This window comes from Pristiophorus japonicus, chromosome 2, assembly GCF_044704955.1.
Source record: "Pristiophorus japonicus isolate sPriJap1 chromosome 2, sPriJap1.hap1, whole genome shotgun sequence".
NCBI lineage: Eukaryota > Metazoa > Chordata > Chondrichthyes > Pristiophoridae > Pristiophorus > Pristiophorus japonicus.
Window position 1 is genome coordinate 47,700,937 of NC_091978.1, and position 13,651 is coordinate 47,714,587.

General features: G+C 42.9%; 1 protein-coding gene across 1 annotated transcript in view; it reads left to right on the forward strand.

The window, feature by feature from the left end:
- Nucleotides 1-13,651, forward strand: part of LOC139237765 (elongation factor 2-like) — a 49,531-nt gene that overhangs the window by 5,068 nt on the left and 30,812 nt on the right. The window contains exons 3-8 of the mRNA XM_070866952.1: nucleotides 91-272; nucleotides 682-893; nucleotides 4,158-4,336; nucleotides 5,444-5,549; nucleotides 9,280-9,393; nucleotides 12,511-12,649. Coding sequence (XP_070723053.1) covers nucleotides 91-272; nucleotides 682-893; nucleotides 4,158-4,336; nucleotides 5,444-5,549; nucleotides 9,280-9,393; nucleotides 12,511-12,649 — 932 coding nt within the window. The remainder of the gene's footprint in view (nucleotides 1-90; nucleotides 273-681; nucleotides 894-4,157; nucleotides 4,337-5,443; nucleotides 5,550-9,279; nucleotides 9,394-12,510; nucleotides 12,650-13,651) is intronic.

Consider the following 13,651-nt stretch of genomic DNA (forward strand, 5'->3'; position numbering starts at 1 on the left):
TTGTATATAGAGACAATCATAAGTACTTAAGAACCAAGTTCAATTTTTTTTAAATCAGGTGTAATTTTTTTTCTTGCTTTTTTCTTGCAGGGCTATCTCTCTGTATTACGAGCTGTCAGAAAATGACTTAGCCTTCATCAAACAATGCAAGGATGGTAGTGGCTTCCTTATCAACCTGATTGATTCACCAGGGCATGTTGACTTTTCATCTGAAGTAACAGCTGCTCTCCGTGTCACTGACGGTGCTCTTGTTGTGGTAGATTGTGTCTCAGGTAAAATTAGAGTTTAAGATCTATTTGTTTTTACTTTTCAACAAGTGGAGAAATACTTGCAGTCTGATCATCCAGCCATCAACTAAATTCTTAGTGGTCACAGTTGGTCAATTTTAGTCAATGTCACCATTTTAAATTAGTGCATTTCTTCCCTACTTTGAAATTCCAGTGCAGTGTATTGTTTAAAATAGTGGTCATATATTTAATATGGTGGTCATGCATTTATTCTTGGGGGCAGAAGGTGTTATTGATTGACCAGACTCTGCTCCATCATTTTTTTTTAAAGTGAAACTATTAAATATCCAGCCGCACAAGCTTGTAACAAACCACCAAAATGTTAAAGAAAGGTGTTTTTTTTTCTGAAAGGGAGAGGGCCTCTTGAGTAATTGAGTTGGACTTCATTTTTCAGGGGTGTGTGTACAGACTGAAACAGTGTTGCGTCAGGCCATCGCAGAGCGGATTATGCCTGTGCTGATGATGAACAAGATGGACCGTGCCCTCCTGGAGCTGCAGCTTGATCCTGAGGCCCTTTTCCAAACTTTCCAGCGTATTGTGGAGAATGTTAACGTCATCATCTCCACATATGGAGAAGGCGAGACAGGGCCTATGAGCAATATTATGGTGAGTCGTGGGTTTCCTGCCGTGTGTGAAATGTGTCTTGTACAAAATGGTGATTGCTGGCTAGTTTTCACAGTCACTGTGTTGTATATTGAGTTGCAATTCTTGCAGTGATCACTGACTTGTATTATTGTGCATTGAGCTCTAAAATACATTCGTCCTTTTCGGTAATGGCAAATGCTGTTTCCAAGCTGTTGTTGTTAAAGATGTTATAGCAGCGCATTTGGAAAGCAGTGACAGGATCGGTCCAAGTCAGCATGGATTTATGAAAGGGAAATCATGCTTGACAAATCTTCTAGGGTTTCTTGGGGATGTAACTAATAGAGTGGATAAGGGAGAACCAGTAGATGTGGTGTATTTGGACTTTCAAAAGGCTTTTGACAAGGTCCCACACAAGAGATTAGTGTGCAAGATTAAGGCACATGTGATTGGGGATAATGTATTGACGTGGATAGAGAACTGGTTGGCAGACAGGAAGCAAAGAGTGGTAATAAACGGATCCTTTTCAGAATGGCAGGCAGTGACTAGTGTAAGGGGTGGTTTTCAGGGGGTCAGCTTTCCCTTCTGACCTTAAATGAGCGGTTCCGAATCGCTCCCACACCCTTGGTTCTAGACACTGGAATTATGAAGGGACTGTGACAGACTTGGACAGACAATCGGTTTCAAGGTAGGAAGCAGGTATGGCTTTATTGTGTTTAAAAAGAAGTAAAAGGCACACCTTTAATAACACACACAGAATAGGAATACCCTTACACACTGAGGGGTACAACACATTGAATAAAATGTCAAACTACAGCCTGTGGGGGAAAAGAATACAGCTTAAACTCTAAATGGGGTAAAGAGGAGAATGCAGATACATTTACACAAGTTATCCCAGCCCCCCCCCCCCTCCAATTCCCCTAACTAACTAAGTTATAGCTCTGGGGTTTCAGGGGCCATGCTCACCAAACCCCAACTCCGGGGTTCGCCTTAGTTGTCCACATTCTGTAGTCTGTACCCCTTGGTAGCATAGGACCAGCTTGTAGAGTGGAAAATCTTCGGTTTTGTCGGGTTGGTTCCACTTGACTGTTTGGTTGGTCGCGATGGCCCGCAACTTTCCAATCGTTGTTTTGACAGCCTGTTTGCTGTCGTGGTGCTGTCCTTCTGGGTTTTAGAGATTCCTTTCGCCGATGTTTCGGGGTCCCACTTTTCGAGGCTGGTTAGAACTTAGGCAACGAGACTGCTAACTTAATAGTGTCTCTAGAAGCACACCGAACTGCCAGAACAGGCCTTCAATGATACTAAAACAGGCATCCTTATCTTTGCGCCAAATCAGTTCTTGGGCTTTGTTTAAACTGTTCTGTCCATTGATTTTCAAAGGTCTCCTTTGTCAGTGTTTTTGCTGGGCTAGTCAGCAGTAACTCGATTAGGGTGTGATGATGTGCTATCACTGGTTTTGCATTGACTTTGGGCCCATGATTTCCATTGTGCTTGATTGGGTAATTTGATTATCTCTTAGGGGGTGAATTGGTGTTGCATAGTTCCCCCAGACTGTCTGGGATCCTTAATTCACGAATTTGCTTCACGGAGGTTAACCCCACCTCCTGTATTCGGTAACTGTTTTTTGCAGCCAAAATGTTATAGAATCTTACAATTGATATGCTCCTTCCCATAGATGTATAGCGGATCTCAGGCTTCTGTAATTTAGGTCCATTTTGAATTCCCTTTCCTAGGAGTCCAAACACTGGGCGGGGTGTTGGGGGGGGGGGGGGTCTCCATGAATGCATCCCCCTTTTATCCCCTGTAGGCTTCATCTGCCCCTTTAAACTAATTTTAAAAGTCCAGAAAGGGGTTCTTCTCCTCTGCAGGGGAAAGGTACCAAGAATCTTTGTGAAATATTGGTAAAGTTTACACTAGTGCTGGGACCCCAGTACTTACAATGTACATTAATGACTTAGACAAAGGAATTGAATGTAATATCTCCAAGTTTGCAGATGACACTAAGCTGGGTGGCAGTGCGAGCTGTGAGGAGGGTGCTAAGAGGCTGCAGGGTGACTTGGACAGGTTAGGTGAGTGGGCAAATGCATGGCAGGTGCAGTATAATGTGAGGTTATCCACTTTGGTGGCAAAAACAGGAAGGCAGATTATTATCTGAATGGTGACAGATTAGTAAAAGGGGAGGTGCAACGAGACCTGGATGTCATGGTACATCAGTCATTGAAGATAAGCATGCAGGTACAGTAGGCAGTAAAGAAAGCAAATGGCATACTGGCCTTCATAGCGTGGGGATTTGAGTATAGGAGCAGGGAGGTCTTGCTGCAGTTGTACCGGGCCTTGGTGAGACCACACCTTGAGTATTGTCTGCAATTTTGGTCTTCTAATCTGAGGAAGGACGTGCTTGCTGTTGAGGGAGTGCAGCGAAGGTTCACCAGACTGATTCCCGAGGTGGCAGGACTGACATATGAGGAAAGACTGGATCGGCTAAGCTTATACTCACTGGAATTTAGAAGGAGAGGGGATCTCATAGAAACTTGCAAAATTCTGACGGGACCGGACAGATTAGATGCAGGAAGAATGTTCCCGATGTTGGGGAAGTCCAGAACCAGGGGACACAGTCTAAGGATAAGGAGTAAGCCATTTAGGACCGAGATGAGGAGAAACTTTTTCACCGAGAATTGTGAACCTGTGTAATTCTCTGCCACAGAAAGTTGTTGAGTCCAGTTCGTTGGACATATTCAAAAGGGAATTAGATGTGGCCCTTACGGCTAAAGGGATCAGAGGGAATGGAGAGAAGGCTGGGGAGGGGTACTGAGGTTGAATGATCAGCCATGATCATGTTGAATGGCAGTGCAGGCTCGAAGAGCCGAATCGCCTGCTCCTGCACCCATTTTCTATGTTTCTATGTAACTCTCCTCAATGTGAATGAGAAGTTAAGTCAAACTATATTCTTATAAAGTGTATAAATCCTGGGGAAAAGGCATTTAGCCTATCAAACTTGCACTTTCCACAGAGTGTGTGCTACCTCTACACAATTGTGGATTCTCCTAGTTTGAGATTTTGATTATGTAGCTTTTAATATTAATGTGTTAAGAGTCACTGTGAATATAATTTGAGCTGGCTTGTTTCAATTTGTATTTTGAGAGCAGGCTGCTTCATCCGTCCTCATTATTTAGATTATTTTATATGTTGCTGTTTTTAAAAAGGTTTTTAAAAATATTGCAGTAAAAATTAATTTTTAAATCTCTCTAGCTGTGTGGTTCAGAAAGCATTCCCTGTCTGATTCCCTAGATTGATCCCATCATTGGTACCGTTGGGTTTGGGTCTGGCTTGCATGGCTGGGCTTTCTCACTGAAGCAGTTTGCTGAGATGTACGTTACCAAGTTTGCCAAAACAGAAAAAACTCAACTGTCTGCAGCAGATCGTGCAAGGAAAATAGAAGACATGATGAAGAAACTGTGGGGAGAAAGGTAAATGCATTAAAAAAGAAAATTGCTCAATTTTCTTTCTCTATCTTGTCTCCGCAGAAGGGATTCACCACCATGTAGTTGCTTTCAGCTTTGTCCTTGGCAGTTTCTGCTGAGAGATAGCTGCTAAAGATTTTGACTAGTCTCAAGTAAAGTAGTAAGTAGAGCAATTTGCACGTATTTCGTGCTTTTAACATTATGGCCTGTAATTTGCAGTCGGAGGCGTACCTACGGAGTATGTCTCCGACCCGATTGTTTTAATAAAAAATCTGCACCTACCTTCAGGCTCCCCGGCTTCAGAGACTTCCAGTCCTGGGCTTGCAGGTATACGCCTGCGTAAAGGCCTACGGATCCCAAGCACGCAGGCAGTTCCAGGCATAGAGTTTCGTGGGCATTTGCTGGGCAGTAATTGGGTAAATAGCCCAACTCTGCACCAGCGAAAGTAGGTTTTGGGTCAGTGTGGTAGATTTGTCAAGGCGAACCGTGACAGATCGCAAGTTCCAGGTTTTCGTGCATGCAGAAACCCGGAAGTTGCGGGGCCTTTTTGATGGCTTACAATGGCGTACACTGCGAGAGCGCAAAATCTGGGCCAATATGTCCCCAATTGCCCTCATAGGCTTCAAGATTTGAATTACCCGAACTTAGGAGCCTCGGTATCACACGCTTGCTGGAGAGAAGTTTGAAGGAAGCGGAATTTCCTATGGTGTTTCTTGTCCGTCTAGTTATTGGCATGTTGAGTGAGCGCTGTGCCATTACTTGAAATAACTATTTTTGTAAATAATTGCCTCAAAACAACTGATCTTGTTGAAGATCTTGTGATGAATTTAGTAGTGTCAATTATTCTTGTAATTCTGTCAGGTATGATTCACTTTCTGTTTATAAGGCAAATGCTCATTAATATAGTTCAACTAGTCAGCAGTAATATTTTAGAGAACATTATTGTTGTCTGGATGAGTTGGAGAGGAATGTCCCATGGCATTGGGGTAGACAGAAGAAATTGGTCATTTTCTATGTCATCGAGAGTTTGGGGGGGCGGGTGCTAAAGTGAACTGTCCATTACCATCTGCTGTGGTTTGCTCAGATACCTATGAACTTTCCTTTTACTCCCAGGTTCTTTGACCCTGCTACAGGCAAATTTAGCAAGAATCCAACAAATGCCGAAGGGAAGAAACTGCCTCGTACTTTCTGCCAGCTCATCCTGGATCCTATCTTTAAGGTGGGGTGTTTGTTGTTTTTATGCAAGTTGAATAATTACACTGTAATCTGATCTAGGAATTTGGGTGACATCTTAAACTTTATATTCATTTTTTTTCTCAGTTCTAAGAATTTCAAGAATGAATCCAAAATTCCATAGAAAATTGTACTATCGGCCCAATTTGCTTTGCCCCTGAAACTCATTTTCTGCTTTAGCAGCCAATCTCAGCCAGGGCAGCACTGGGCATTGCAGTGCCTCTAGACCAAGGGCTCATATTCCAGGTTAATGTCTAGTGACCCCTATAAGGATGCGTGTGGGAGAGGAAAGGATTGGGTTTGACTGCTTCTTCCCTTCAATAAAGGAGCCCACTGATGGTTACTATTCAGCCTGTTGCATGAACTATGCCCTCTTGACTGCAGCCTCCTGTGGAATTGTACCTTGGCATGAAATCAAAAGGATAACTTGTAAGGTGGTACAAGGCATCTATGTGATGAGTTATTATGAAGAGACTTCACCAAGGAAGAGGATGCTGCCATAGATATAGTGAAGGAGGAGGTAGTAGAGGCACTTGATAAAAATTGATAAAGAAGAGGTATTAGAAAGGCTGCCTGTATTTAAAGTAGATAAATCAACAGGAGCAGATGGGATGCATCCTAGGATGCTGAGGGAATTGAAGGCGGAAATCACTGAGGTACAGGCCATAACATTCTAGTCCTCCATAGATACGGGGGTGGTGCCAGAGGTACTGGAGAACTGCAAATGTTACACCCAGTAACTGCAGCCCAGTCAGTTAATCCTCGGTAGTGGGGAAGCTTTTAGAAACCGTAATCGGGAACAAAATTAACAGTCACTTGGATAGGGGTGGATTAATTAAGGAAAGCCAGCACGGATTTGTTAAAGGCAAATTGTGTTTAACCAACTTGATCGAGTTTTTTGATGAGGTAACAGAGAGGGCTGACGAGGGTAATACAGTAGATGTAGTGTACATGGATTTCCAAAAGGCGTTGAGAAAGTGCCACATAATAGGCTTGCCAGCAAAATTGAAGCCTGTGGAATAACGAGGATAGTGGCAGCCTTTTTGCGAAATTGGCTAAGTGACAGGAAGCAGGGAGTAGTGGGTGAACGGTTGTATTTTGGACAGGAGGAAGGTATACAGTGGTGTTCCCCAGAGGTCGATTCTCGGACCACTGCTTTTCTTGATACATATTAATGACTTGGACGTGGGTGTACAGGGCGCAATTTCAAAATTTGCAGATGACCCAAAACTTGGTAGCATAGTGAACAGTGAGGAAGAGAGTGTTAGACTTCAGGAAGACATAGGCTGGTAAAATGGGCAGACACGTGGCAGATGAAATTTAACCTAGAAAAATGTGATGTGATGCATTTTGGTAGAAAAAATGAGAGGACATGTAAACTAAATGCTACAATTCTAAAGCAGGTGCTCAAACAGAGAAACTTGGGGGGAGCTGGGCGGGTTGAGAAAAAGGCTCATGGGATCCTGGGCTTCATAAATAGACGTATAGAATACATAAGTGTAAAACACTGGTTCATCCCAACTGGAGTACTTTGTCCTTCGAGAAGGTGCAGAAAAGATTTATGAGAATGATTCCCAGAATGAGAGACTTCAGTTACGTTGATAGACTGGAAAAGCAGAGAAGATTGACTGGAGATTTGATAGAGGTACTCAAAATCATGAGGGGTCTAGACAGGCAAGATCTAGTGAAACTGTTCCCATTGGCAGAAAGGTCGAGAACCAGAGGACACAGATTTAAGGTGATTGGCAAAAGAACCAAAGATGACTAAGAAAAATCATTTTTTAATCGATGATTAAGATCTGGAATGCACTGCCTGAAAGGGTGGTGGAGGCAGGCTCAATTTTATCTTTCAAAAGGGAATTGGATAAGTATCTGAAGAAAAAAGAATTGCAGGACTATGGGGAAAGGGCAGGGGAGTGGGACTAGCTGAGAGTTGGCATGGGCTTTACTGCCTGAATGGCCACCTTCCGTGCTGTAACCATTCTATGATTCTATGACTGAACAGTGGCAGGGTCCTTTGCCAGGGTGGAAGGGAAAATCTGAAGAATCAACTCTTTTGCGCCTCATGGTAACTGGCATAAGAGTCACATTAGCAAAAGCATCTCACTCTTACAATTTATGAGACCTTTTCTGCCTTCAGGTAACCATCTTCATTCAGCTACTTAAAACAATCAAGGTGATGTGTTGTCCAAGTGCATCTGTTATCTTAAAAGTGCCAGCCTTGACTTAGTGGGGTAGCACTCTGGCCTCTCAGTCAGAAAATCATTGTTTCAAGCCTCTCTCCAGGACTTGAGCACACAATGTTGGCTGAAACTCCAATGCAGCACTGAGGGAAGTGCTGCCATTCGGATGAGCTGTTAAACTGAGATCCCATCTGCACTCTCGGGTGGATGTAAAAGATCACGTGGCACAATCACGCTCTTTCTCTCTCATGAAAACACCTGGATTCTGTGTTCTGAAATTCAGAATATAATGGATAAGGCATTGTTTTCCAGGAGGAGGTAGTAGAGAAATTGGATAGGATAAAAATAGTTGGAGGAGATACTTTTAACGGTTGGCAACGCTCAAAGTAGGTTGCTGAGGAAGTAAGAGTGGAAATTGTAGAGGTTCTGGCCACAATCTTCCAATTCTCCTTCGATGTGGAAGTGGTGCCAGAGGACTAGAGGGTTGCAAATGTTAACCCCATGTTCAAAAAAGGGAAGAGGGATAAACCCGTCCACTACAGGCCAGTCAGCCTTTCCGTGGTGTTGGGGAAACTTTTAGATAAGACATTTGATAAAGTACTATATAATAAACATGTTGGCAAAATTAAAGCCCATGGGATTAAAGGGACAGTGGCTACATGGATGTGAAATTGGCTAAGGGACAGAAAACAGAGCAGTGGTGAACAGTTATTTTTCAGACTGAAGGAAAGTATACAGTGGTGTCCCCCAGGGGCCAGTATTATACTACTATTTCAATATATATTAATGACCTGGACTTGGGTAACCAGGGCATAATATCAAAATTTACAGATATGTAATTCAGAAATGTAGTAAACAGTAAGGGAGAGTAACAGACTTCAGGAGGACATAGGCAGACACATGGCAGATGAAATTTAATGCAGAGAAATGTGAAATGATTCATTTTGGTAGGAAGAATGAGGAGAGGCAATATCAACTAAATGATACAATTTTAACGGAGGTGTAATCACAGAGACCTGGAGATGTGCATACACAAACCATTGAAGGTGGCAGGACAAGTTAAGAAGGCTGTTAAGGCATATGGGATCCTTGGCTTTATAAATAGAGGCATAGGTTAGAAAAGCAAGGAAGTTTTGCTAAACCTTTATAAAACACTGGTTAGGCTCTAGCTGGAGTATTGTGGCCAATCACAGGCACCACACTTTAGGAAGGATGTCAAGGCCTTGGAGAGGGTGCAGAGGAGATTTACTAGAATGCTACCAGGGATGTGGGAGTTCAGTTATGGGGAGAGATTATAAATTTACATAACAAGTTATGAATGTGATGGAAGCAGATTCAATAGTAACATTCAAAGGGAATTGGATAACTACTTTTAAGGGGAAAATTTGCAGGGCTATGAGGAAAGAGTAGAGGAGTTGAATAGATCTTTCGAAGAGCTGGCATAGAAACGATGGGCCAGATGGCCTCCTGTGCTGCATCATTTTATGATTCTTCCAGTGCTGTCTGCTACATCTGTATTTTGTCTGTCCACAGATCTTTGATGCCATCATGAATTTCAAGAAGGAGGAGACTGCAAAAATGATCAAGAAGCTGGATATCAAGCTCGACTCTGAAGACAAAGAAAAGGAAGGCAAACCTTTGCTAAAGGTAATCTCTGTAATATCACCCATCTCTGACCCTGCCTCAGCCCATCTGCTGCTGAAACCTTCATCCATGCTTTTTTACCTCCAGATTCTGTTATTCCAATGCTCTACTGGCCGTGCTTCTATCTTCTTGGTAGCAATACAGTGGAGAAGGATTTCCTGGAGTGTATAAGGGATGGTTTTCTAGACCAATATGTCATGGAACCAACTAGAGAGCTGGCCATCCTAGACTGGGTGATGTGTAATGAGAAAGGATTAATTAGCAATCTTGTTGTGCGAGGTCCCTTGGGGAAGAGTGACCATAATGTGGTAGAATTCTTCATTAAGATGGAGAGTGACACAGTTAATTCAGAGACTAGGGTCCTGAACTTAAAGAAAGGTAACTTCGATGGTATGAGACATGAATTGGCTAGAATAGACTGGCGAATGATACTTAAAGAGTTGACGGTGGATAGGCAATGGTAAACATTTAAAGATCACATGGATGAACTTCAACAATTGTACATCCCTGTCTGGCGCAAAAATAAAACGGGGAAGGTGGCTCAATCGTGGCTAACAAGGGAAATTAGGGATAGTGTTAAATCCAAGGAAGAGGCATATAAATTGTCCAGAAAAAGCAGCAAACCCGAGGACTGGGAGAAATTTAGAATTTGGAGGGGGTAAACAGTATGAGAGTAAGCTTGCAGGGAACATAAAAACTGACTGGAAAAGCTTCTAAATATATGTGAAGAGAAAAAGATTAGTGAAGACAAATGTAGATCCCTTGCAATCAGAATCAGATGAATTTATAATGGGGAACAAAGAAATGGAAGACCAATTGAACAAATACTTTGGTTCTGTCTTCACAAAGGAAGACACAAATAACCTTCCGAAATACTAGGGGACTGAGGGTCCAGTGAGAAGGAGGAACTGAAGGAAATCCTTATTAGTCAGGAAATTGTGTTAGGGCAATTGATAGGATTGAAGGCCGATAAATCCCCAGAGCCTGAAGGCAGATAAATCCCCAGGGCCTGATGGTCTACATCCCAGAGTACTTTAGGAAGTGACCCTAGAAATAGTGGATGTGTTGGTGGTCATTTTTCAACATTATATAGACTGGATTAGTTCCTATAGATTGAGGGCAGCTAATGTAACCCCACTTTAAAAAAGGAGCGAGAGAGAAAGCAGGGAATTATAGACCGGTTAGCCTGAAATCAGTAGTGGGGAAAATGTTGGAATCAATTATTAAAGATATAATAGCAGCGCATTTGGAAAGCAGTGACCAGATCGGTCCAAGTCAGCATGGATTTATGAAAGCATGCTTGACAAATTTTCTAGAACTTTTTGAGGATGTAACTAGTAGAGTGGACAAGGGAGAACCAGCGGATGTGGTGTATTTGGACTTTCAAAAGGCTTTTGACAAAGTCCCACACAAGAGATTAGTGTGCAAAATTAAAGCACATGGTATTGGGGGTAATGTATTGACGTGGATAGAGAACTGGTTGGCAGACAGGAAGCAAAGAGTAGGAATAAACGGGTCCTTTTCAGAATGGCAGGCAGTGACTAGTGGGGTACTGCAAGGTTCAGTGCTGGGACCCCAGCTATTTACAATATACATTAATGATTTAGACGAAGGAATTGAAGGTAATATTTCCAAGTTTGCAGATGACACTAAGATGCGTGGCAGTGTAAGCTGTGAGGAGGCTGCAGGGTGACTTGGACAGGTTAGGTGAGTGGGCAAATGCATGGCAGATGCAGTATAATGTAGATAAATGTGAGGTTATCCATTTTGGTGCAAAAACAGGAAGGCAGAATATTATCTGAATGGTGACAGATTAGGAAAAGGGGAGGTGCAACGAGATCTGGGTGTCCTGGTACATCAGTCATTGAAAGTTGGCATGCAGGTACAGCAGGCGGTGAAGGTAAATGGCATGTTGGCCTCCATAGCGAGAAGATTTGTGTATAGGAGCAGGGAGGTCTTACTGCAGTTGTACAGGGCCATGGTGAGGCCACACCTTGAATATTGTGTACCGTTTTGGTCTGCTAATCTGAGGAAGGACATTCTTGCTATTGAGGGAGTGCAGCGAAGATTCACCTGACTGATTCCTGGGATGGCCGGACTGACATATGAAGAAAGACTGGATCGACTAGGTTTATATTCACTGGAATTTAGAAGAATGAGAGGGGATCTCATAGAAACATAAAATTCTGACTGGATTAGACAGGTTAGATGCAGGAAGAATGTTCCGGATGTTGGAAGTCCAGAACCAGGGGTCACAGTCTAGGGATAAGGCGTAAGCCATTTAGGACCAAGCTGAGGAGAAACTTCTTCACTCAGAATTGTGAACCTGTGGAATTCTCTACCACAGAAAGTTGTTGAGGCCAGTTCGTTAGATATATTCAAAAGGGAGTTAGATGTGGCCCTTACGGCTAAAGGGATCAAGGGGAATGGAGAGAAAGTAGGAATGGGGTACTGAAGTTGCATGATCACCATGATCATATTGCATGGTGGTGCAGGCTCGAAGGGCCGAATGGCCTACTCCTGCACCTATTTTCTATGTTTCTACCCTCCTTAAACGTAACCTCATCCAACAGTTTGCTGCCCGTATCCTAACTAGCACCAAGTCCCATTCACCCATCACCCCTGTGCTCGCTGACTGTTCACTGTCCAGCAACGCCTTGATTTTTAAAGTTCTTATCCTCATGTTCAAATTTCCCAATGGCCTCACCCCATCCTACTTCTGTATTCTACTCCATCCCTACAACCCTCCCGAGTACTCAGCGTTCTTCCAACTCTAGCCTCTTGTGAAACTGCCACTTTCTTTGCGCCACCATTGCCGGTCGTGCCTTCAGTATAGGCCCCAAGCTGTGGAATTCCATCCTTAAATCACTCCACCTCACTCTATAATTTAAGTTTGAGTAGTTGAATCTTCGACCTGAAAACAACAGATAAATTAACATCTGCAGTGTGAACCCTTCGTCAGAACTGATCTGTTTTCTCCACTAATGCCTACTGACCAACTGAATGTTTTCAGTTTTTGTTTAATTTCTAGCATCTTTAGTTTATTTTGCTTTTTGTTTAGATCCTGAATGTGTTTTGGGGGGAAAGGGATAAAGTTAAATATTGTGTTTGGTTACACAGGCTGTGATGCGCCGTTGGTTGCCCGCAGGAGAAGCCCTGCTGCAGATGATTGCCATCCATTTACCTTCACCAGTTACGGCTCAGAGATATCGGTGTGAGCTCCTCTACGAAGGACCGCTTGATGACGAGGCTGCTCTGGGTAAGCAGCACCCAGAAGTTTACTATGTAATAAATCTTGTAAAAGATTGAACGGTGTTGAAATAGATGAGCATTCCAATAACATCTTTTTTGTTTCCTACCTCAATTTTGTTTTTTGTATAAACAAGATCAGAGTGTCTTTTGAAAGGCTACTAGGGGACTATTTCTAATAACGGCTGTTGGGCTTATCCCCCCCTAGTTTTGTGAGTAATTAATAACCTTTAGAACATATTTTTTTTAATAGAAGGACTCTGAATCCCTTTTTTTCCGAAGAATGCGTTGTATTTATATGTGCAGTATAACTGTACTGAGATTGATTGGAAGGTTGAAGACTTTAAATCAGTTAAGGAAAAGAATTCCATCCCCCTCTCCCAGGTAATGGGCAACTTTAAAATTAAAAGCACCATTAGCTTTCTCTGAGAATCTTGTGCAGAATGGCCAGAATGTTACCAGCCCTGTGAGTTTGGAGGCGGGCCTGCTGTCAAAATGGCTGATTGACAGTCTGCTCTGAACCCGGCACTAAGCGACGTGTCAGGCAATTGAGGTAGTTAAGAAGCTGCTTACAGCTTTTTTAAGTAACATTTTACTGAATGAATTTTTCTAAGTTTTTAACGAGGTTCTCGCCCCTCTGAGATCACGTCAGGTAAGTGTGTTGGGTTCTCAGCAACTCTGGATTGGTTTGAATAGTTCACAGCTGCAAAAGTGGTATGAAAGTTGCCATTTCACAGCTGTTCAATTTCCTATCTTAAAAGCTGGAACCTTCATGATTTGGAGTGCACTTTTCAGCTTTAACGAGGTTTGAAATGTTTGCAATGGATTCTATCTAGTGTAACTTCCTTGGAGCAACCTCTCTCACCATTGACAGATCGCTTCTATCATCTCACTTCAGCTGCCATAGACTAGTTACAGCACGGAAGAAGGCCATTTGGATCGTTGAGCCCCCGCTGACCCGTAGCTAGTCCAACTCCCCCGCCCTTTCCCCGTAGTCCTTGAAGAAAAAAAA